This window comes from Ranitomeya imitator, chromosome 5, assembly GCF_032444005.1.
Source record: "Ranitomeya imitator isolate aRanImi1 chromosome 5, aRanImi1.pri, whole genome shotgun sequence".
Lineage (NCBI taxonomy): Eukaryota > Metazoa > Chordata > Amphibia > Anura > Dendrobatidae > Ranitomeya > Ranitomeya imitator.
This window is the reverse complement of record NC_091286.1, coordinates 339,343,507-339,369,497: the sequence shown is the minus strand read 5'-3', so window position 1 is coordinate 339,369,497 and position 25,991 is coordinate 339,343,507. Positions and strand designations below refer to the sequence as shown.

At 45.1% G+C, this 25,991-nt stretch overlaps 1 protein-coding gene across 12 annotated transcripts in view; it reads right to left on the bottom strand.

Moving 5' to 3' along the window:
• SYNCRIP (synaptotagmin binding cytoplasmic RNA interacting protein) overlaps positions 1 to 25,991 on the bottom strand; it is a 69,842-nt gene that overhangs the window by 18,938 nt on the left and 24,913 nt on the right. For all 12 annotated transcript variants that reach the window (XM_069726411.1, XM_069726409.1, XM_069726412.1 and 9 more), the window contains 4 exons: positions 6,690 to 6,803; positions 5,963 to 6,139; positions 4,399 to 4,534; positions 2,453 to 2,658 (listed from right to left, as the gene is read on the bottom strand). In XM_069726411.1, the coding sequence (XP_069582512.1) occupies positions 2,453 to 2,658; positions 4,399 to 4,534; positions 5,963 to 6,139; positions 6,690 to 6,803 (633 nt within the window). The remainder of the gene's footprint in view (positions 1 to 2,452; positions 2,659 to 4,398; positions 4,535 to 5,962; positions 6,140 to 6,689; positions 6,804 to 25,991) is intronic.

The window sequence follows — 25,991 nt, the reverse complement described above, 5'->3', positions numbered from 1 at the left end:
GGCCGGAAGAAACCAGCGCTACTGCGCATGCCCGGCCACGTCATTCGGCCGCGCCATCCGGACACGCCCCTTCCGGACGCGGCAGCGGCGCCAAGCAGACAGGGACGGCAGCAGACACCTCACCGGACCGACACCGACCCCCGCTAGGCACAGACGGACTCCAAGGACCCAGCAGCCGCACCAAGCGTAGACTCCCTCCTCCAGATCCTCCACAGGTACCCATTTACTGCGGACACCATAGAAGCCAGCCTATTTGTGTGAGGCTGCTTCCTCCTGCTACCACCTACACCAACAGTCCCCCTGCCGTGTGGTGCTTCCTGCCCCCTGATCAGGCCGAGGTAGGGGGCCTCCGCTACCAGTATCAGCCTGCCAGGGGTGGGGACGTGTCATACCTTCGACCTTCTTCACAGGCCTGTCTGAAGAGGTTCCGCTGTCAGGGACAGGAAACCAACTGACGTGGGAGAGAGGTACCGCCCTTTTAGGTCTGTAGGTTTCCTGTCCCTGAAGGGCGGATCCCCTCTCTCGTTGTGCTGTCATGGCGACTGAATAAATTGTTGCTAAAAGATCATTTTTGTGACTAAACGGTTAAAATGTTCATTTTTCCCTTCCATGGTGCTTCTGCTGCTGTGAAGCACCTGAAGGGTTAATAAACTTCTTGAATGTGGTTTTGAGTACCTTGAGGGGTGTAGTTTTTAGAATGGTGTCACTTTTGGGTATTTTCAGCCATACAGACCCCTCAAACTGACTTCAAGGTGGTCCCTAAAAACAATGGTTTTGTAAATTTCGTTGTAAAAATGAGAAATTGCTGGTCAAATTTTAACCCTTATAACTTCCTAGCAAAAAAAAAATTGTTTCCAAAATTGTGCTGATGTAAAGTAGACATGTTGGCAATGTTATTTATTAACTATTTTGTGTCACAACTCTGGTTTAACAGAATAAAAATTCAAAATGTGAGAATTGCGAAATTTTCAAAATTTTCGCCAAGTTTCCGTTTTTATCACAAATAAACGCAGAATTTATTGACCTAAATTTACCATTAACATGAAGCCCAATATGTCACGAAAAAACAATCTCAGAACCGCTAGGATTCGTTGAAGCGTTCCTGAGTTATTACCTCATAAAGGGACTGGTCAGAATTGCAAAAAAATGGCAAGGTCTTTAAGGTCAAAATAGGCTGGGTCATGAAGGAGTTAAATAAAGACACTCAAAATCTGCGTTGGGCTGGGGTCACACTTGCAAGAAACTCGCACGAGTCTCACCTCAATACCCGGCACTGCCGCCGGGACTCGGGACCGAAGCGTTCAGCTGCATAGAAATACATGCAGCCGCACGCTCCAGTCCCGAGGGCCGGGTATTCATGCGAGAGACTCGTGCGAGTTTCTCACAAGTGTGACCCCAGCCTTAAATATAATATCTGTTTAATTTATAAAACAAAAAAAATGGCATGGGCTTCAGAGCAATTTTCTGCACCAGAGAGGGAAAGCCAGCGACTAGGGGCCAATGAAGGGGTTAATACTCATGGATCTTCCCAGGCTATGAATATCAGCCCACAGCTGTATATTCAGCCCTTAATGGCTATTAAAATAGAGGGAGAATTCTGACAGCAAGCACTAAACAATCCCAAGTCTGCAGTCACAATGTGACTGCGCACTTGAGACCCAAGTTTGGACAACCCCCTGAAAAAGGAATCAGTCAGCAGGTTTTTGAGATTTAATCTGAGGAGTATAATAAAGGGCAAGAAAGCCTATTTACAACAATGTGTCACTTAGTAGACTGTGCGCTATAATATCAATACAATCAATGTTTTATTAGTAGGAAAGGATCTCTAGAAGACTAGGTCTCACCTGCAGGTCAATCCAGCTACTCTGCGTAACCTGGCCCCCACCACTGATTGGCAGCTTGCTGACAATTCACAGTATACACAGGAAGCTGCCATCAGTGATGTTGGCAGAGATATAGAGCTCACCATTAGGAACACCGCTGCACCTATAGCGGAGAAAGGAGGGATTCTATCCAAACTACACCAAGTGGAGTTCAATAAATGACATCACTGGAATCAGGCCATATAACAAAAATCTGCTGACAGATTCCCCTTACAGGGTGGGGTCTTCTCTTCTAAAGAAATGCCATTACCACTAGGAACTGCCATCACTTAATGATCACCAGCTCTGAACTCAAGACAACCCTTCCCACTGAAGCAGAAAATGAAGGCCCTGCATCACTTTCTCTGCTTTTGCCTACACAAAGGTGCTCCTGGCCCAACTACTGTGGCAAGCAGGGAAAAATTTGAATCCAAATTAGGTCTTCAACTCTTCTTAGAATTCAGAACCCATTATAGTAAAGCAATGGTATACCCCAGTTATTTGTAACCACTATAAAACTGGAATTATCAAGATTAAAAAAAAAAAAAAAAAAAAGTGCATCAATAAAAAGTATTTTCAGGTTTCATTACCTTCGCCATGACCTCTGGATCAGGATCTTCAATTGGGTCTGCCCACTCTACTGTCACAACATTGCCCCATACTTTTACTTTGCCACTCATTAGCCGACGTCTAGCTTGAGCAGCAGTTTTGTGATCCTCATATTCAAGAAAGCAGAAACCTCTATTCTTTTTCTTATCATCTGGCTGATGGTACAATATGACATCAGTAAGGCCCTCTGAAACAATGAAATCAAATACGTTTAAGCATAGAAAAAGAGTTCAGTAAAAGAAAAAGCACAATTCCCAACAGTTCACACAGAACTCTGAAAGTTAAAATTTAATCTCCAAAATACTATCCAATATGTAGTAGGCATAATAATATTCGCAAATACCTCCAATTAGTAATGTAGGATAGTTCTTCTTATTCGCTATGTCGTTTAACCCATCTGCAGGGCATTGCAGTAGCTTAGATATCCATAGTTACATAGTTACAACCACTACCAGTCACTATAAGGATGGTCGTAATCACGGATACCTCTAAGCTACTGCAATGCCCTGCAGATGGGGTAAGGGACACGGCAAATCAGAAGAAAATCAGAAGAACTATGCTAGATTTCTAATTGGAGGTATTTGCAAACATAACTACAAATTGTTGGAGGATCTTTGAAAGTGGAATACAAACAATTCAAACAGCAATTTGCAACCTTGGCACCCCCTTTAGCACTAATGTTTGTAGCGGTGGTACAAATAATGGTAGTGCTTTCCCCATTTACTTGAATTTGAACTACAAGAACAAGACCATCTGATCTAGTATTGAAGGACTATCAAAAGAATGGCCATTCATCTTTAAAGGCTATAACCCCTTTTAAGAGCTGTAAATTGGAGTCTAATATAATAGGGAAACAAACTCATTCGTGTATACTGTACCACTCGTAATATAGCATGTCAGGGTGTCAATGGGGTTGAAGATGTACAATATGGCTTCTCACATTAAAGGCCCCTTCACACTTAGCGACGCTGCAGCGATACCGACAACGATCCGGATCGCTGCAGCGTCGCTGTTTGGTCGCTGGAGAGCTGTCACACAGACCGCTCTCCAGCGACCAACGATGCCGGTAACCAGGGTAAACATCGGGTAACTAAGCGCAGGGCCGCGCTTAGTAACCCGATGTTTACCCTGGATACCATGCTAAAAGTTAAAAAAAAAAAAAAAAACACTACATACTTACCTACCGCTGTCTGTCCTCCAGCGCTGCGCTCTGCTTCTCTGCTCTCCTCCTGTACTGTCTGTGAGCCGGAAAGCAGAGCGGTGACGTCACCGCTCTGCTTTCCGGCTCACAGACAGTACAGGAGGAGTGCAGAGCACAGCGCTGGAGGACAGACAACGGTAGGTAAGTATGTACTGTTTGTTTTTTTTAACTTTTAGCATGGTATCCAGGGTAAACATCGGGTTACTAAGCGCGGCCCTGCGCTTAGTTACCCGATGTTTACCCTGGTTACCAGTGAAGACATCGCTGGATCGGTGTCACACACGCCGATCCAGCGATGTCTCCAGGGAGATCCAGCGACGAAATAAAGTTCTGGACTTTCTTCAGCGACCAACGATCTCCCAGCAGGGGCCTGATCGTTGGTCGCTGTCACACAGAACGATTTCATTAACGATATCGTTGCTACGTCACAAATAGCAACGATATCGTTAACAATATCGTTATGTGTGAAGGTACCTTAAGAGTTGCTCTCCCATCTTCTACAGTAAAATACAATGCCATAACTTAGCAGTTGTCTATTTTATGGTAGCACAATGTGTTTGGTTAAAATTAGTTCTAATCTGTTGACAAGTTCACACAAGCCAACTATGAATAGCTCAAAAATGAGCAAATCGAAACAACTGGTCAGAGTCAATGGGGCTAGTGACAGCAGACAAATAATATGGTGACCTAGTATTCCAAGTCTCTCAGTCCTATTAAATCACTTACCGGTCACTTTACTAAATTCTTCAACAATTTGTTCCTTTGTTTTACTTTTTGGAATTGACCCAACAAAAAGTCTATTATTGGCAACAGAGATGCAAACACCAATATGCTTTCCTGATCGAATTTCATGGTTGTTGTACTGTAAAAATTAAAGTAAAGAAGGCTGAAGAGATAGGTTTAACATGTTTACAGGCTAAAAGATATTCCTGCTAGAAAGATTTGTCACCTATACAGTGGAGGAATGTAGCAATTTAAAGGGAATCTGTCACCCTCAAATTCGCCTATAAGCTAAGGCCACTGGCATCAGGGGCTTATCTACAGCATTCTGTAATGCTGTAGAGAAGCCCCCAATGTAACCTGAAAGAGAAGAAAAACAAGTTAGATTAGACTCACCCAGGGGCGGTCCCACTGCGGTCCGGACCAGTGCGCAGACGCCGGGAAAGGTCAGAGAGGCCCGGCGCCTGCGCACTGCAGCACTTTGCTCTGCAGACAAAGTACGCCTGCGCCGGAGCTGCAGCCTGAAGACCAGAAGAGGACGTCAAGGAATGAAGATGGGAGGCCCCGGACCGGACAGTGACGCCCATCGGTTCGGACCGCCCGCGTGAGTAGAATATAACCCCTTTTTCTCGTCTTTCAGGATACATCGGGGGGGCTTATCTACAGCATTACAGAATGCTGTAGATAAGCCCCTGATGCCGGTGGCTGCAGCTTATAGGCGAATTTTGGGGTGACAGATTCCCTATAAATTGCTACATTCCTCCACTGTATAGGAATGTAGCAATTTAAGCGGATGCTTAACAACTTGCCACCAAGCAGAAAAGGGGAAAATTGAATTCTACACCCATCCCAGACTGCAGTGAGGAACTGATCTTACCCTTTACTGCAGTTAATGGATCATCATTAATCCATCAATAACATGGTCTGTTAGCCATGAATAAATCATAACATGCAGAAGCTTGCAGGCCAGTTCATGGGCTCCTGTATTTGTTTTTATACCATATTTTCATCATTGATGGAATAAACAGGTCTTTAGGAATCATTTCTGCATTGCTGGACTTTTACTAAGCTTGGAAATGAAGTCTGAATGCAGGCAGATGTCCAGGAAAGCTGCAAGAACTCAACACTAGCTGTAAACTGATTTCTGGTACATGATTCTATTGGATAGGCGATTTGTGGCTGCAATACCCATTCAAAGATAAACTTAAATGTGGTTACTTTATACGGTTTTATAACATAGCCCACATGCTATCCTATATATGGCTGGTTGGCAAGACACTGCAGCTGAAGGGAGAACAGGGGTCTAGTAACTCCTATGTGGGGAATGTTAGTCATTGCACACTGAACAAGTGGGAACAGTCTCTTCTATTGAAGTCTATGGATGTTAGGGAAGAAGCCCAACTAAAATAGTTTGTAAAATTCGTAAATTTGCATACTGATACATAACGGATTTTACAGACATCTTTGCAAGCTAAATACATGTACTTTACAATGAACTCACCAAAACAATATGATTGCAGCATAATTGGTATCCAGCAAAAAAAGGAAATTTAATAAGTATAACACTTACCAACTTGACAGCCTCCTGGGCAGCCTCTTTTGTACAAAATGTCACAAAAGCATAGCCTCTATTTAAACCAGTTAAAGGATCCATCATTAAACGAAGATCCCAAATTGGCCCAGCCTTTTCAAATAGTGGAACAAGCTCATCTTCAAACAGGTCTCTAGGAATTTTGCCCACAAATATCTAAAATGATAAATACTAGATTAATAACTAACAGAAAAGGTAAACTGTGAAACACTGCATCCTTTGAATAATACCACTGCAGTTTGATGCATTTTTTTTTTAGCTAAAGTAAGAGGTGCAGATAGAAGGTATGGAAAATATAAACTATAAATTACTCATTTCTGCTATATTAACTTGGCACAAATGACTACATCTAAAACTGCAGAGGTGTTTTCCTTTAAAACACCACTACAGCAATTTTTCTTTTTCATCACAGGAGTGGCGCTTTAAATACAAGCCCTCAGCCCCATTTCTTGAGCTCCTCTTCTGGCGGCTTCACGTTTTACAGATGTCGCTCTAGTCCCGTGGCGCCAGAACGGGAATCTCAGACTTTATTGAAGTCACTTTATGCCGGGGATAGGCCAGAGTGACGCTCGAAAAGAATGACTGAGAATCAGAAAGAGGCAGGGGGACTTACATTTACAGCACCACTACAGCGGTGCAAAAAAAAAAAAAAAAAAAAAAAAAAAAGACACCTCTGGAGTGGTGCTTTTAAAGACTTTTTTTATACCTCTGTGCCAACAGAAGGTTGCTGTCCTGAGTGAACTGTGCTTGGGGGTGGACCACCATATTTTCTTTGACCAGTTGTTACATCTAGAGTATATGCTGTCCTTTCTAGAAGAGCCTGAAGAAAAAAAAAAAAAAAAAAGTTAATCAAAAGTGAAAACATAACAGATTGAGAGATTATTAACAAAGCTCAACTAATTATGGTCCCACGAAACCATGTAACAAATGTCTTCCCACTGCAGTGTGGACTGGTATTTATCCTCTTAGTGACCAAGCAAAATATTTTGAATCTGACCAGTGTCACTTTATGTGGTAATAACTCTGGAATGCTTCAACATCTCATTAATTTTGAGACTGTTTTTTCGTGACATATTGTACTTTATGATAATGGTAAATAGATGTTGATATTTGTATGAATAGAAAATTACAGAAATTTTACAAACATTTCAAAACACTTGGAATTTTAAAACTTTTTTTAAACATAAATTTTTATTTACAAATTGTGTCAAGCATTACATCTTATTGACATTAAATTCTTAATAATTAACACAACGTTATGGGGATTAGGGAAGGGAAGAGGATAGGGGAAATGGTGACATTACAATAACTATCCAATCACATTCTCTATATGCAAATCTGCAAAGTCATTTAAGAACGGTATTTAAACGGAAAGATAACCAATTGTTCCATTTTTTCTGAAATTGAGCTATATTATTATTAGATGTAGCGATTATTTTTTCTGATAGGCAATTTTCGTTGATCAGTGATACGACCTCGGGCAGTGAGGGGCACCTGGAGTTTTTCCAGTAACTAGCAATTTTGAGTCTTGTTGCTACAATAATATGTACAATCACTGTACGGAACTCATAGGGAAACGAGTCCAAATCAATAGCGAGTAACGCCTGCTGTGCATTAAGATTCACCGGTATACCACAAATCTGGAACATCAGATGATCTATGGCTGCCCACAGACGTCTAATTCTGTCACAACTCCACCATATATGTAGCATGTCTGCACAGGGGTCTCTACACCTCCAGCACGTGTCTGGGGAACTGCAGAACATCCTGGACAATCTACTGGGAGTGAAATACCACCGATATAACAATTTCCTGGCGTTTTCTATGTGGTTAGTACATTTAGATTGGCTTCCAATAATTAAGAAGGATGCCCTCCACTGATCCGGTGTGAATGTGCAGTTTAGGTCTTTTTCCCACTTTTGCAGGTATGTAGTTAGAGAGGGCAGGGTATTCTCCAACATGCAGTCGTAGCTTGTGGACAGCGCTCTAATCTGTGATGTCGGGTTCATCAGCATAGAGTAAAGTTTAGATGGCGGTGCAGGCATCTGTTTTTTCCTTTCAGTTAGGAAATGCCGGATCTGCAAATATTTGTAAAAATCCCTTTGAGGAACATTGTATTTATCTCTCAATGATGTAAAAGTAATTAATTCCTCCCCCTCATACAAGTTCCCAATTGAGGTGGTTTTGGGTAAATTCCAATTTTTAAGTTTGAGGTCCGGGATACAATGCTCCAGTGTCTCTATAGGAGCTTTGAGGAATGCGGTTTGTATAAGGCCTAATTTATTAGTCAACACACTCCATAGCTCCAGAGCCGCGTCTATTGTTGGGGACATTTTTAGGTTTCTATTAGGGACTTTAGTTTGATGTGCATGGTAAAAAGCTGAGACATTGGAGGTTCTCATCAAATGTTTTTCAATTGCTATCCAGTGCCGATCATCATCATTATTCCACATGAATCGTAACTGTTCGAATAATGCGGCCCTGTAGTACCGGACCACTGAGGGGCACCCTAGGCCATCCTTACTCATAGGGATGTAAAGCGTGTCCGCTTGGACTCTGGGTTTTCTCTCTTGCCAAATGTATTTTAAAATCATTGCTTGAATCTCTTTTAATATTTTCATTGGGAATATGATGGGGAGATTGCGGAACAAATACAGTATTTGTGGGAGAATGAACATTTTTACCGATGCAATCCTGCCCAGCCATGATAGTTCGTGTTTCTTCATACGTAACATGTCAGTTTGGATTTTCTTCCTTAGAGACTCATAATTCAGTGATAGCATTTTATCTGCCGAGAGTGTCAGCCGAATACCCAAATACTCAATGTGGTCATTTTCCCACTTAAAAGGGTACTTATTCTCAAAGCTTTTGGGGTGTTTTGTGAGAGGGGTCAGGTTTAATACCTGGCATTTAGACACGTTCAGCTTATAATATGATATTTTAGTATATGAATCGATTACTTGCATTGCTGCCGGTAATGATTCTGTCGGGTTTGTTAACGCTAGAATGATGTCGTCAGCAAATAAGCCTATTTTGTGTTCCGTTTTATTCACCTGAATTCCTGATATCATCGAGTGTGATCTAATTTTCTGCGCTAGAGGCTCAATCACCAAAGCGAATATAAGGGGTGATAGCGGACACCCCTGTCTCGTCCCGTTAGTAATAGTAAACCTGTCCGACATCATTCCAGAGACAGAAACCGATGCTGATGGGTGAGAATATAGCAGAGTGATTGCTTTAGCAATATTACCCGTAAATCCGAATCTGGCCAGAACCTCAAACAGGTATCCCCAATGCACCCGATCGAACGCCTTCTCCGCGTCCAGGGATAGGAGCAGAGAAGGCGTCCGGTCACTCCCCGCCACATGGATGAGGTCAATCATTCGTCTGGTGCCGTCCAATGTCTGTCTAGATTTGATAAATCCAACCTGGTCTCTGTGCACCAGGGAAGGGATTACATCGGAGAGTCTATTTGCTAAGATTTTGGAGTACAGCTTGAGGTCAGTATTTAGTAGGGATATTGGCCTGAAATTACTTGGATGATCGGGAGTTTTTCCTGGCTTGGGAAGAGGGACTATAGTCGCTTGTAACATTTCTTCTCGTATTTTGCCTGTTTCAAATATATTTTGGAAGACTAATAATAGATGTGGGGACAATATTTGGTTGAATAACTTCAAGTATTCATTAGTTATACCATCCGGTCCTGGGGATTTATTATTTTTTGTTGCCTGAATGGTTTGTTGGATTTCTTTTTGGCTTATAGGTTGATTTATTGCCATCAATTTATCCTCTGGGATTTGGGGTAAAGATATGCTATTCAGGAAATTATTAATTAGCTCAGCGTTGGGTTGTGGGATAAGGTTGTCGGTCTTGAGATTATAGAGTGAGGAGTAATATCTTGCGAAAGTATTCGCAATTTCTTTAGGGTTGTATATTTTGTTCTTTTGATCATCTTGTATGTGAGCTATTTTTTGCTTTGTTAATCTCGCTTTAATCTTATTGGCAAGTATTTTACTCGCCTTATTCCCCTGCCAATAATATTTAGCTTTATTCCTCCTCAAATTATGCTCATATTTATATTGGAATAGCTGATATAGTTCGTATCTTGCCTTTTGTAGTTTCCTATATACCGTGGGTGATGGGCTATGTTTATGGATGTTTTCCATTGTTGCTATATTTTTATTGAGCTCTTCTATTTGTCGCATTCTCAATTTTTTGTGTTGCGCTGCTATCTGTATTAGCCGCCCTCTTATATAGGCCTTGTGGGCGCACCACACTGTGCTCGGGGATATGTCAGGGGTACTATTGATATCAAAAAATTCCTGGAGAAGGTCGTTAAGTTGGGATTTAATATTATCTGAGGCTATTAAGAAGTTATTAATTCTCCACGGAGAATAAGTTAAATTATTGTACGTCTCTTTAATTTGGCATGTTACAGGAGCGTGGTCCGACCAGGTTATGTTCCCAATTTTTGCTGATTGTATATTTTGTAGGAGCCATTTATCCACTACTATTAGATCTATTCTTGAATATACTTTATGTGGGTGGGAGTAATATGTATAATCCCTTTCAGAAGCATGAAGGACCCTCCACGTGTCATACAATTCTTCTGATATAAGACACTGGGACAGCGCATGGGATTGGGACTTTTTCTTTGAGCACCAAGATTTGTCTATGTTGGGGATCGGGACGAGGTTAAAATCTCCACAGATTAGCAGGGATCCTTGTTTTATTTTGGATAATTTAGTTATGAGGTCTTTAATAAAAGTGATTTGACCTGTATTGGGTGCATATATAGATGCAATTGTATACACCTTGTTATTGATGCTACATATCAATATTACATATCTGCCTTCATCATCCAGAACGCTATCAACAAGCTGGAACGCTACAGTGTCTTTTATTGCAATCGCTACCCCTCTCTTCTTTTTCGCCGCATATGACACATAGATATGGGGGTAATTTTTATGTTGTAGTCTATGGGTATCATCACGATTTAAATGAGTTTCTTGGACACATAGTATGTCCGCTTTGAGTGCCTGGGCTTCCTTCCATAATAACGATCTCTTGAAAGGGCTGTTTAGGCCTTTCACATTAATGCTAGATATTTGAAATACCATCAGTTACAAAAAAGAAAAAAAAATTCAATCAGTCACCAGATACAGGATAATAATAAGGGAAACAAAGGGGTTAAAGTAATTAACAACAACCAGAACAAGTACAACTTGTACAACTCAGAGTCCGGTTCTATGTGAACCAACTGGATAGTCGTTCCTATCCAGTATTAAAGGGGGGGAGAGAATAGAAAAAACGAAAGCAATATTCTCATGCCCCTTCAACCTGCCAGCCAGGCAAAAAAATAACAGTGTGGTGTCCTGGCATAGGCACACAGGGGATACATATGGTAACAGAGTACTTGCGTGAGAATCAGGTCCATTCTTTGTTCAGTGTCGGGGGTCTTTTCTTTAGTGGGGAGCTGGTATCTTCATCCACTGATGTCAGGGACCATTCCTGGAGCAGGGTCATGGCCTCTCTGGGAGACGCAAGGACGTGTGAAGTTCCGTTTTTCATCACGATGAGCTTTACTGGATATCCCCACTTGTAGACAATACTGTTGTCCCGTAGAATCTTGGTTGCGGATGAGAATTCTCGCCTCCTGTTCAGGGTTGTCGCAGACAAGTCGGTGAACACCAGAATGTTCCGGAATCTTTCTGGAAGTTCTTGCTTTGCTGACGCTGACTTGGTCACTGCCTCCTTGAAATGGTAGAAGTGCAGCCTGGCTATCACGTCTCGCGGTGCGGAGCTGGGAGCAGACTTTGGTTTGGGGATCCGATGTGCCCTGTCAATCAGCAGGTCCCTCTGTTCTGCTGACGGCACCAGAATTGTGAAGAAGTCCATTAGAAACTCCTTTAGTGTATCCGCTGACACACTCTCAGGGATTCCTCTGAAACGTAGGTTATTGCGCCTGGATCGGTCTTCTAGGTCTGCAAGCTTCAGTTTTAGGGCCATGATTTCTTCGTCCGCTTCATTATGCGCGTCTACTAGTTGGTTGTGCGCCGTAGTATATTCCTCCAGTTTCCCCTCTATGTGTGAGGTTCTGTCGCCAATCTGCGTTATTTCTTTATGTAGCTCAGTGAAAGCCGTTGTGATATCAGTATGAATGGCTTGCTTCAGGTCTCCCAGCAGGGATTTGAGTGTGGCTACAGTGACAGGGGCAGAATTGGGATCTGTAATAGGAGAGTCTGAGGAGACGGTCAGGGCTGCGTTTAGTGGCTGTAAATCTTCAGGCTCTGAACCTTCAGCATTCCTAGCAGGGGGGAAAAGCAGGGCCTTCAGCGTTGGTGAATAGCTCTGTGTGCTCAGGGATCTTTCAGTTTTGCTGGGAGTTTGGGGCTGGTGGAGTGATTCACTGTGCAGCTCTGACCTTTGCTTCACACTGCCATCACTCCTGCTGCTGCCGGCGGCCGCGTGGTGAGAGTTGCGGTCGCCATCTTGGATCCAACTACCCATCGCTTCAAAGACCTGGACCCTGCTGGGCGCCTGCCCCCTCCTTCTCCCTCGCTTCATTCCTGGAGTGCACCACCGCCTGGCTTATCTTATCTTCAGATCTGACCTCCTCCGGTCACCTCACTGTGCTTTGGGCCGCTTATGATAGCTGGTGGTTAGGGAGCTCGAGCCTCGCACGTCCGCTCAGCTCCACATCCGGTCACGCCCCGGAATTTTAAAACTTTGAATAATTATCCCTTTAATCCAGATAGTCATACCACAGAAAAACCCTTATTAATAACATTTCCCTCATGTCTGCTTTACATCAGCACCATTTTGAAAGATTTTTATTTTGTTAGCATTTTAGGAGGTTTAATGTGTAGCAGTAATTTTCCATTTTTTCAAGGAAATGTACAAAACTTTTTTTTTTTTTTTTTTTTTTTAGGGACCTATTAAGTTTTGAAGTGATTTGGGGGGGGGGGGGGGGTTGGTTCTATATATTGGAAACCTCCCAAAGTGATGCCATTTTAAAAACGGCACCCCCTCAACATATTCAAAATTGCTTTCAGGTAGTTATTAAACCTGCAGGTGATTTTCAGGAATTAATGCAAAGTGTCATAGCAGGAGTGAAGAAATTGATTTTTACCACCTGTTGCCAACTTCTGAACAGGCCACTGTAGCTGTAAGACTTCAAGGCCATTATTTTGCCATCAATTGCCATGGAAAACATCAGGATCAAGATCTCAGGGTGCCAATGGGTTGAAGAAAGAGCCCCTACACTCTTAACTATCTAAATGCTGTAGACATCATTGACAGCAGCATTTAAGGGGGTTAAACAACTAAAGTAAGTACCAACAGAAATCATGGCAGATACAGCAAGTTGTCAGCTATAGTGTACAGCTACAGGATTGTCACCCGTTGGGGGATCCTAGTCTCTTATAACGCAGGTCAGTAAAAAAAGACGTACTGGTGTTAAAAGGGGCTGTTCTATTACATAAAAAACCATGTTCCAATAAACAGACACAACATTTTATAATATACTATGGCACCACCTATTTAAGTGTCCAGCGATACACAGGTCCATCTAATCTTTCCAACAGAGAACATACGAACACTATACAGAAAACTAGCAGTCATACCTGGGCCAGTACATTGCTAAACACCAGGTGATGACACTTTTCAAGAAAACGTTAAAACACTTTAAGAGTATGCAAGTTGAAAATAATTTTACAGTTGATGTGAAATGTAATGGCGGGCCAATTCTTTTAACTCCTTATTGCACAAACCTAAGTAGTGGCAGCAAAACTTGACATTACTGTTCATTCAAAATTGTGGACACACCTTACCAAATTCATCCAGTGTGAACAAACAAGTGTGAATTATGTACACAATAAGAATAAGATTTAGAAGTATAAAGGTGTATATTTAAAATATATTTTTATTGTAGAAAATCAGTTTTAAAAATTCAAAATAAAAAACTAAAACAAGGAGAAAGTGGCAAAGAACCCTCATATAACCACGTTAAAACAGGGTATAAATATTCAAGGTATATAAAATGACATGACAGAATCTTGCAAATCATGACACATACATAACCCTGGTTTCCAAAGAGAAGATAGTACCCTTATAATTACATTTGTTATAACTTGTGAAGTAAAATTTGGGGTGAACCAGGGAAAAGCTGATAAATGCCGATAAAAACAAAGGTAATTGATGTCTCACATGTGGTCACCACCCAGGTTATAAAGAAGCATACTTATTCCCAAGCCTCGTGTGTTCAGCCTTTTTTTTGCATTTTACCTCTTTGATCCTTTAAATGTAAGACAGGAATACTTATGTATAGTTTGATAAGAGTTTTCTGACCACGTGAGATATTACCTTTGTATATATCTGTATTTATCAGCTTTTCCCTGGTCCCCCCCTTTTCCACTTGGAAGTGGTACTCTTGTAATTACATTATTTTGTTATTTCTCTTTGGAAACCATGGTTATGTATGTGTTGTTGTATCATATAGGCAGTCTTATTTTTAAATACTATGTACATAGGCAGACTGGGGTGGGTCTTAAATAGCCCGCTTATGTTTTTCTGTTTGCAGTTGTTCAGAATATGGCTAGAACTGCTTAAAGTGAACCCGTGACATTAACAAAAGTCTCCAGGAAAGTAGGGGATAATGAGCAAAATGAAGAGTGAAGTGAAGGAGTGCTGTCAGATGATCTGGCTTGCATAGTCACTTAAGGCTGGGTCAATAAACCTACAAAAAGGGCACCGGAGGTAGAAAGCTCCGCCATAATATATAATTTAGAAACCCAAAAGAAAAATGGACACTAAGAGCTAAAATATAACAATTTTATTGAAAAACCACATAGACAAAATACAAATATTATGAGTAAAAACCAAGTAACAAGATGCAAAAAAAAAAAAAAAAAAAAAAAAAAAGATAAAAGAGGCGACACTAGTGCCACACGCGGAACAGATAATATATTTAGAGAGCAAAAAATAGGTCAGTTATACTGATACCATAAGTATAAATACCATACAGCACTAACTAAGATCAATGTATATTGCGTAGTGCAAGTAGTAGAGATCAAGCTGACGTATTAAATGTATAAGTCACATTGCGGGTCACATTGCGTTTCGGGTGTCCGTTTAACGGACTACGTTACACCGCTGCATAACGCGGTGTAACGTAGTCCGTTAACGCCACCATTGCCAGTAATGGCGAACGCATCGCTAGCGCACGCCCACATTGGGCGTGCGCTAGCGATGTGCCGTCATTTGAGTGACGGACCAGAGACGCTGGCTGCAGCATTTCCAGGTCCGTCACTGCTAGCGCAGATGGAGCTAGCAGATGCTCCATCTGCGCTAGCGTGATGTAGCGCAGGCACTTGCGCTAGCAGCAGCCCGTTAGCGTATGTGCTGAACGGGCTGCTGCTAACGTAATGTGACCCTAGCCTAACACACATGGTATGGGAGAAGTTTCACTGGAAACGGTTTTAATTTTTTATTACCATTTTAGTCCCATCTGTAGTTCACACGTGTTCCAATAGCTTTTCTATTTGAAAATGTACAAGAAAAAAAAAAAAATCACCGTAAAATCCTTTTCTCCGAGCCAATCATTGGGGGACACAGGAGCATGGGTGTTATGCTGCTGCCACTAGGAGGACACTAAGCAAATACACAAAAAAAGTTAACTCCTCCGCAGTATACACCCTCTGCTGGCTCTCTCGTGAACCAGTTTGGTGCCAAAGCAGTAGGAGCTCACAGAGTTGCAATATGTCAAAACCAACAAAGACTACAAGCCAACGGGCTAACAGGGTGGGTGATGTGTGCCCCCAATGATTGGCTCGGAGAAAAGGATTTTAAGGTGAGTACACAAAAATCCCTGTTTCTCCTTCGCCTCATTGGGGGACACAGGACCATGGGACGTCCTAAAGCAGTCCCTGGGAGGGGAAAAACGTCACAACAGGTGAAACCTCACGCACCCAATGCTTAAAGAATTAAGTGATTAAATGAAGCCTACAGATGCGAAACTGCCGATTGCAGAATTTGTCTGCAAAGGGTCGCATCTGAAGAGGCTTGGACATGAATGTTGTAATGTTTAGCGAACGTGTGAAGACTGGACCAAGTCGCAGCCTTACACACTTGCTGTGCGGATGCCTGGTGCCGAATGGCCCAGGAGGCCCCCACTGACTGAGTGGGGTGTCTAAATCCCCGCGGGGATAGGCTGGCCTTTGACACGGTAAGCTTCTTGGATCGCTGAACGAAGCCATGTGGCTATCGTGACGAGAGAGAGAGAAGAGAGAAAAGAGAGAGAGGGAGATACACACTGTAGTGGCTCGAAGGGAGTCTCTTGTAAAGCACTGAGGTCCAAGTTAAGGTTGCACTAGGCCTGAATCCAGACCCGCTTGGAGAAGCTCCAGAATGGAGGGGATGGAAACCCCAACGGGAAAAGACCCTCATCTTTACGCCATGAGAAAAGTTTTCCAAACGCGATGGTAAACATGCATGGAAACAGGCTTCCTACCGTTGATCAAGGTAGATTTCACGTGACTGGAGAACCCGGCCTGGGGTAGGATCCAGGATTCAATGGCCAGGCCATTAAACTCAGAACTCTCTCAAATGGGTCCCTGGCGGAGAAGGCCCGGATGATCCGGTAACCTCCAAGGAACGTCAGCGACAAGATGCATTAGCTCCGCGTACCAAGCTCGGCGTGGCCAGTCCAGAGCGACAAGGATCACCGGAATGCCTTCCACTTTGGTTTTTCGGATGACCCTTGGGATCAGCAGAAGAGGCGGAAAGATGTAAGGGAGACAAAATTGGCTCCATGGGAGTACTAGGGCATTCGAGCCGATGGCTAGCGAATAGCAGGATCGGGCTACAAATGCCGGAACCTTGGTGTTCAGCCTGGAGGCAATGAGGTTCACATCTGGAGTGCCCCAACACTGGCAAATCCCCTGAAAGACTTCTGGGTAAAGAGACCACTCTCCTGAGGCTATGCCCTGGCGGCTGAGAAAGTCCGCCGCCCAATTCTCTACCCCCGGAATATGAACTGCGGAGATGAGCAATTGATTTGCCTCAGCCCATTGTAAAATGTGCGAAACCTCAGTCATCGCTCTTCTGCTGCGTGTGCCTCCCTGGCGATTGATGTACGCCACAGCCGTGGCATTGTCTGATTGGATCCGGACGGGACATCCCGCCAAGAGGTGATGGAATCGATGAAGAGCCAGCGTTATCGCTCGGATCTCGAGGATGTTGATTGGAAGGTTGGCTTCATGAGCAGACCAACGTCCCTGAGCCGTGTGGTGACGAAAAATCACGCCCCATCCGAGGAGAATGGCGTTGGTGGTCACTAACTGCCAGTGAACCGGGAGGAAGGACCTTCCCTGATCCAAGGACAACGTTGCTGTCCACCCCACCTGAGAGATCGCCTGATTTGGGTGCCAGGCAAAAGCGGCGACCCAGGGAGGCTGGATTCTTGTCCCATGTTGAGATGAAAGCCTGCTGCAGGGGACGGAAGTGAAATTGGGCAAACGGCACTGCCTCGATAGATGCCACCATTTTCCCCGAGTACCTGCATGGCGAACCGCAGGGAGTGAGAGCGGCCCAGAGATAGCAATTGGGCTCCCCGGATTAGAGAGGGAATGTTTTCCGGAGGGAGAATTACCAACCCTAGGGAAGTGTCCAAGATCATCCCCAAAAAGGGGACTCGCTGGGATAGTACTGGAGACGATTTCTTCATGTTCACCAGCCAACCTAGACGAGAGAGTGTCGATGGTGACAGTGACGCTCTCTTCGCAAGCCCGATAAGACGGACCTTTGAAGATTGTCCAGAATCACCATGTCTCGGGAATGTAGAATAGACATGACGGCTACCATGACTTGTGAATACCCTGGGGGCAGTGGCGAGCCTGAAGGGCAGAGCAGTGAATTGAAAATGATAGTCTCCGACCGCAAAGCGTAGGAATCTTTGATGACTTTTGAAGATTGGGATGTGAAGATATGCATCTTTGATGTCGATTGACGCCAGGTATTCCCCCTTTTTTCCAAAGAAGCGACGACAGAGCGAAGGGATTCCATCCTGAAATGGCGCACAGAGGAATTTGTTCAACAACTTCAGGTCCAAAATGGGACGCATGGTTCCGTCTTTCTTGGGGACCATGAACAGGTTCGAGTAGAAGCCCTTGAACCTTTCTGTGGGAGGAACGGGAACGATGACTGCGCTGTTGCGAAGTGCTTGTAAGGCCTGGTAAAAGGGGACTGTGTGCACCTTGGACTTTGGAAGACGAGACTGGAAAAAGCGCGTCGGAGGAGGGGAAATGAAGTCGATTCTGTATCCGGAAGACAGGAGATCTGACCCACTGGTCGTGAATGACTGATAACCATACTTGGCGAAACAAAAGTAGACGGCTGCCTAACCTGCCTGTGTCCTCCGGACACGGCCAGAAGTCATTGAGAAGAGTATTTTCACAGAGGGGCACTTTTGGGCCTGGATCGGGGAGATTGTTTCTCCTGGAATTAGAAGGTCTGAAGGAAGGTTGCGACCTACTGCCTCTGCGTGGGGTGCGAGACAAGGTAGCGGGAGCGGCAGAGGATGACCAGCCTGTGGCAAAGGGTTGGAAGCAAACCTGGGATTGGTTCTGAAAGGGCCAAATGGGCCTCCGCTGAGGAAGGAATTTGCTTTTTCCGCCGGTAACGTCTCAGATAATCTGATAGAGTTTATCTCCAAACAGGCGCCCGTGCTGTTAAGGCAGGAGAAGTCAAGGATTTTTTTCGAAGCAAGAGTCTGCCCGCGATTCACCAAGCCACAATGCTCTCCTGATGGTCACGGCGTTAGCGGCCGCAAGCATGGCGCAAATTAGCCGCATCTAGGGAGGCATGAACTACGTAATACCATGCTCAAGCAATGTGGTAGGCAAGATTGGACACATTGGGAGGCAAGCTATTGTCTCTATTGGATTTCACCATGGCCTCGGCCCAGGCTACCATAGCTCTAGCTACCCAAGTAGTGGCGAATGAAGGAAATAGAGTTGCTCCAGCAGCCTCGAAGACCGACCTGGCCAGGTTGTCAATCTGAAGATCAGTGGGATTTTTAATGGAAGATCCGTCCGCCAAAGACAGAAGATTCTTTGAATCGAGTCTCGATACAGGTGGATCTACTGAAGGGGACTCAGTCCATTCCTGTCTCAGAGTCTGTGTGACAGGGTACCGTGCTTCTAGGGGCTTTAGACCCGTGAATCGCTTATCTGGTCGATTTCTATGCCTCTTAAATGTCAGTAAACTCAGGATGACTGGCAAAAAGCTTGTGAGGCAGTTTTGTTCATTTAAAAGACACTGGGTGATCCTGATTAGTACCAGCTTCTTCGTCTATTTTCAGCGTGTGATTAACCGCCTCAATGAGGGAATCAATACACTCCTGGAACTCAGGAGAATCCGGGTCTGGGGCCACATCAGATTCATATTCTGAGTCGTGCTCACTGTAAACCCCTGGTGAAGGAACGAGACACAGAGCTAGGGGATGAAGAGGCATCGGCGTTCCGTTGGGAAGTGTCACGGGTACGTTTTCTAGAGGAATGTGTACCCTGCGTAGCCGTCCGGCCCCAACCTGACAACGAGTCGTGTGTGGCTGAGGAACCCTCTACAGGGGGTAAAGAGATGCCCTGGCTTGAGGCGGAGTCGCAAAAGGATTCTAAGGCCTTGGCAAGAGAAGGCATGGACTGTGTCAAAAAGGAAGCCCACTCAGGGGGCTTGCACCGCTGTTCTATGGGGGTCTCCTGAGAGACTGAAGCCTCACAGTCCGTGCAAAGAGGTTTGGGATGTTTCTGCGGTAGGGAAACATTGCATGAGGTACATGAAGCATAGATCACCGTGTGCGTCTTATCCGCCTTTTTATTAGCCTTTGATTGAGACATACTGCAAAGCCTGCAGCATATGGATTATGTGAACCTGCAGTGGAGGGGTTAATGCCTGCTGTGGAGGATGACTGTTGCAGCGGAGGGTGAATGCCTGCAGCGAAGGGGTTAAGTAGTGTGCACCTGCAGTGGTGTGTGACTATCTTACCTAGGTCCTGCAATCCCCCAGAGACGTGCCTGTGCGCCGACCTGTAGCAGTAATGGGGTCCTGTCGATGGCCTAACAGCCAGAGGCTAAATTAGCGGCCGCGATAAGGTAATGGCCGCAGAGATTAAATGAGGGGCCGCGGCCACGACCGGAAGTAACCTGCCACGGCAGCGGAGACTAGAACAGAAGCCGCAGCAAAAGAGAACAGCCGCAGCAAAAGAGAACAGCCGCGGTAGTTACTGGAAGCCCTCACTGGAGCTGTGAAGAGGTCCGTGCAGCAGGCACACAAGAGGGAGTCAGGGAGGGGGGTGAACATAACGGCCAGATGGTAGTTCAAGGCCGTGGAGCAGCCCATCGCCTGGTGCTGAACCCCCCTCCCCCGGGGACCCGGGCATTAACGCAGGACCCCAGGGAGGGAGGTAAGGAGTAGTGATGAGCGAATATACTCATTACTCGAGATTTCCTGAGCACTCTCGGGTGACTTCAGAGTATTTGTCAGTGCTCGGAGATTTAGTTTTCATCGCCACAGCTGAATGATTTACATCTGTTAGCCAGCATAAGTACATGTGGGGGTTGCCTGGTTGCTAGGGAATCCCCACATGTAATCAAGCTGGCTAACAGATGTAAATCATTCCGCTGAGGAAAACTAAATCTTCGAGCACTCAAAAAATACTCAGGAGGTTACCCGAGACTGCTCGGGAAATCTCGAGTAACGAGTATATTCGCTCATCACTAGTAATGAGTCCTCCCTCCCGCTAAACGGCCGTAATCACTGCGATCCGAGTCAGGAGTGCTGGGCCACAGACGGCGAACATCAATCGTGCCGTCCATCCTCAATCCACCATCCCTTTTATAGGGAGGTAGAGAGGGCACGGTGGATACCCGACACCAACTGCTTTCTCACAGTGGTGGTGCAGTGGGGCCATGCAAAAGCCCCGAGGGGCGTCCCCCAGCTTCTCCTTCACCTCATTGGGGGGTCAATCTCAGGTCAGCAAGAGTCCTGGCTCCAGAAAGGGGTACGTGGGGGCGACACCCCATGTTCCCATCTGTTGGTGTGGGGAGAGCGGACCCATTAAAGGAATCCGTCGCCCCGATGAGAGCTCAGACTGACTCTGCAGGAGGGGGTACAGGGAGGCGACACTCCGCGTTCCCGCCTGTTGACTTTGGGAGATCGGGACCTTGAAAGGCCCCATCGCCAGCTCAATCCGTGGAAAAAAGATGAAAAAAATAAAGTAGTAAAAAATAAAATAAGAAAATCGGGGTCTGAAATCAGACCTTAGTGCCTCCTACAGACACTAAGCAAGAACTGGTTCACGAGAGAGCCAGCAGAGGGTGTATACTGCGGAGGAGTTAACTTTTTTTTTGTCTATTTGCTTAGTGTCCTCCTAGTGGCAGCAGCATAACACCCATGGTCCGGTGTTCTGATTAGCGTTTGAAACAAATTTTCTCAGATGTGGAGAAAATGGAAAAAAAGTCTCCATTATGTCAGTCTGTAAAACTGGACTGCAATCATGTTATCAGAGTGAAGTCCGATTTTCCAATGGACCCACTGACTTGCATAGCCAAGCGCCATACACATTTTGGATGCAAATCGTGTTTGCTGCAAATTTTTCTGTCAAAATGGCCATAACAGACTGAGCGGGAAAAAAAAAAAAAAAAGATTGGTCAGAGTGCAATCTGAGGTTTTGTTGCATTACACTCTGAAAATATAGTTGTCTGCAGGAGTCCTAAAAGTCATTGTGAAAAGAGGGGGACGGATCTGTGGCTTCTATGTTGTCAGCTGTGTATAGATGTCCCCCCGTCATTGTAATCCTGCCTCAGATGAGGATACTTCCTGTCCCTTTCAGAAAAGTACTGTATGTACAAGTCTAAAAAAGCAATAGTGCCAATGTGAAAACTGCAAGATCACGAATTTTAATAAAGATAATGATAAAAACGTAAATCTATGCTATTTTAACCCCTTCAAGACAGCCCTTTTTCGTTTTCCGCTCCCCTCCTTCCCAGAGCCATAACTTTTATTTTTCCATCAATATGGCCATGTGAGGGCTTATTTTTTGCGAGACGAGTTGTACTTTTGAACGACATAATTGGTTTTACCATGTCTTGTACTAGAAAATGGGGAAAAAATTCCAAGTGTGGTTAAATTGCAAACAAAGTGCAATCCCACACCTGTTTTTTGTTTGGCTTTTTTTTGCCAGGTTCACTAAATGCTAAAACTGACCTGCCATTGTGATTCTCCACGTCATTACGAGTTCATAGACACCATGTCTAGGTTATGTTTTGGTGAGAAAAAAATTCCAACTTTGCTTTAAAAAAAAAAAAAAAAAAAAATCAAATTGCGCCATTTTCCGATACCCGTAGAGTTTCCATTTTTCGGGATCTTGGGTCGGGTGAGGGCTTATTTTTTGCGCACCGAGCTGACGTTAAGATACCACTTTTTTGCAGATTCGTTCTTTTGATCGCTCGTTATTGATTTTAATGCAATGTCGCAGTGACCAAAAATAAGGATTTTGTGTACTCATCGTAAAATCCTTTTCTCCGAGCCATTCATTGGGGGACACAGACCATGGGTGTATGCTGCTGCCACCAGGAGGCTGACACTAAGTGATACAAAGAAAGTTAGCTCCTCCCCTGCAGTATACACCCTCCTGCTGGCTCCCAGCTAACCAGTTCGGTGAAAAAGCAGTAGGAGATCAATAACATATGAGCGTATAGCATGTCACATTATATATGAGAGTATAACATATCAAATGATAAAAACAAGCACAAACTAATAATAGGGAGGGAGCTGTGTCCCCCAATGAATGGCTCGGAGAAAAGGATTTTACGGTGAGTACACAAAAATCCTTATTTCTCCTATGCCTCATTGGGGGACACAGACCATGGGACGTCCCAAAGCAGTCCCTGGGTGGGGACAACATCAGATCAGGCCGTGTAACCGCTACTTACAAGTGCGCCACCGCGGCCTGCAAAGTCCGCCTGCCTAGACTCACATCTGTGGAAGTGTGTGAATTATAGTGCTTCAAGAATGCATGCGGACTGGAGGAATTCGCAAGCTTGTCGTCGTGCTTGCCGACGTCCGGTGCCTAGAGTCCTCAGACAGGGAGATAGGCTGACATCTAGCACGGAAGGACTCCTGGATGGTGAAAGAATCCACCAGGCTAACATGGCCGATGAAATGGCTAAACCCTTCCTGTGACCGTCAGGAAAGCCTACTTACCATCGAGAAGCCCAAGTAAAGTGTCCAACCTTTGGAAGGACGTCGTCCTCGATACGTACCCACTCGGAGCACTCCCTTCTTCCAGATTATGGAGAACCCATTCCGTTTTGTGGACTGGAGCCGAAAGAGATGAGAGGACAATGCCTCTGCAACAGTGGGAATACAATACCCCTTGGCAACGAGGAAAGGGGATGGCTTGAGGGCAACCTTGACTTGATGGTAATAAGGAAAAAAGTCTGAAAGGTCAGAGCGCCGAGCTCTGAAGACTCATCAGGATGACAAGAACGCAGAGAAAAAAGGGGAGTGACCTTCCCTGATAGTAAAGTCTGTCCGGATCAAAAAAGGAGTCTACTGTAAGATCCCCAGGACCATTAAGGTCCCACAGATCTAACGGTACTTGGTAGGGAAGAACTACAGGTGAAGGCTCCCTGCGAGAAAGTCCATATTTCCAGTTTTGTCGCAATAAGACGGAAAAATACTAGTACCGCAAGCGAGAAAACCTGACATGGTCAGTGCGGGTCTCCCGGGATCACTGGGGCCCTTCCTGCTTCCAAAAAGATCTCAGACGTAGTGGAAGAGGGGTTATGGAAATTGGTACCATGGAAGAACAGAGTATGCACTGCGATGGTCTTGGATCTCGAGGCCAACCATGAACTGGAGTACATTGGCATTCAGCTTGGAAGCCATCCGACCTACATCTGGAGTACTCCAGTGAAGGCAGATCTGATGGAAGACTTCCGAGTGAAGTTCCCACTCACTTGAGGAGAAACCCTGACGGCTGAAGATGTCAGCCGCCCAGTTTTCAACTCCAGGGATATGTACTGTTGAGATCACCGAATGATAGATCTCGGCCCATCAGAGAGTGCGAGGTACCTCGGCCATGCCGCTTGACTGTGGGTACTTGCTAGATGGTTGACGTATGGCGCAGCCGTGGCATTATTCAATTGAAGACGGATGGCTGACCCGCCTGAAGGCAGTGGACCTGCTGTAGGATTAGCCGTACCGTTCGAATCCCCAGAGCAATGATCGGGAGAAGAAGACTGGCATTGGTATTCCCTAATAATCATTGGACCCGGAGAAGGCTCTGGATGAGGAAGGTGCTCAGAGTCTGCCCTTTGAAAGCCTGATTCTCTCCGCTCGTTTTCAGCAAGTCAAAGAAAACTGCTTCCATTGTCGTCTTTTTCCCCAGAACCCTCCTAGCGAATTGAATGAACCGAGGGAATGAGTGATCAAGTGCACGAGCTCCCCGTTGAAGGGCCACGACCTTGACTCGAGAGAGGATTACCATCCTTCTTGTGCAGGATCATCCTCAAAAAGGAACTGCTGGGCTGGGAATGAGGAAAAACTTGTCTAAGTTTAGCTGCTAGCCCAAGTGAGAGGGTATTGCAAGTGATATAGACGACTCAGCGTAGTCCTGGAAGAGCGGCTAGAAAGTCAACCAAATAGGGCAGGACGACCATGCTTCTAGGGTGCAAGAGGCACATGACAACCGCCATGACCCTTGCGACCACTCTGGTGCGGTAGCCAGGCCGAAGGGCAAGGTCGTGACTTGAAAATGCTGTTTGCGAATGGAAGGCAAAGGGATTATTGTAGAGGGAAAAAATCCCGAATGTCGATGGATGCCAGAAACTCCACATTTTTCTGTTGAAGTAATGGCTGAGCGGAGGAACTTTTGAAACATTTGAAAAAGGAGGACCTTGTCAAAGGTTGTTAGAAGTTTGAGGTCCAGGATCGGTCTTACTTTTGATTCCCCCTTTTTGGAACCAAGATCCCTTAGATCTAGACTGTCCTGGACAACGCTTCCACTGCTGGTTGGGTCTCTAGAAAAGATACGAACCCTTGTTGGATTTGATTGGCCAGCTGTACTGTCTTCGGGGGAAGGTTACTTGTGTGAATCGAAGTAGTTAAGGTCTCTGACCAGGAGACTATTGGTCCAGTAACCCATGTGGCGTCTAAGGAAGGGTAGAGCGCTGAATCCGAAGCCACAAAACGGAACGAACCAGATTTGCTATCCGACCGTCTGTGGTATTTTAAATGATGATACATCGTGCAGGGACACTGGTAGGTATACCACAAGAAATTCTACCCGGTTAGTCTGCCAAGTGGCAGAATGCGGAGCTGCATCCAGCAGGTCAGGAGAAAACAGTCTCTTGCCATCATCGTGCAGAGTAGAAAATTAGGAACCCTCGATCCACCATCTTCTTAACAGGGAGGAATCGTCCGCTTTCTTGCATCAGCCGCTAAATAGTGGTGATACAAAGGGGGGGTGCTCGGACGCCAGGGCAGGTTGTCTGGCGATAGGCCTGGATGCAGAAGAGGATACATGGAGGCGACACTGCATGAGCTCGTCTGTTGAAGGTGTGGGGGGGGGGGGGGGGGAAATCGGTGCCCTTTAAAGCAGGGGTCCCCAACTCCAGTCCTCAAGGCCCACCAACAGGTCATGTTTTCAGGATTTCCTTTGCATTGCACAGGTGATGCAATTATTACCTGGGCAAGACTAAGGAAATCCTGAAAACATGATATGTTGGTGGGCCTTGAGGACTGGAGTTGGGGACCCCTGCTTTAAAGGACCCGTCGCCCATAAAAAAATCAGACCAGGTATGGCATCCCACTTAGAGGCTTCTGTCCAGTGAATCGCTCGTCAATTTGTTGATGGTATAAATAGGAGAGTCCCTCTTTTTCTGAAGCTCTGGCAATCCAAGGCAATATCTGATCCATATTCAGCATTGTTCTCAACAAATCATAG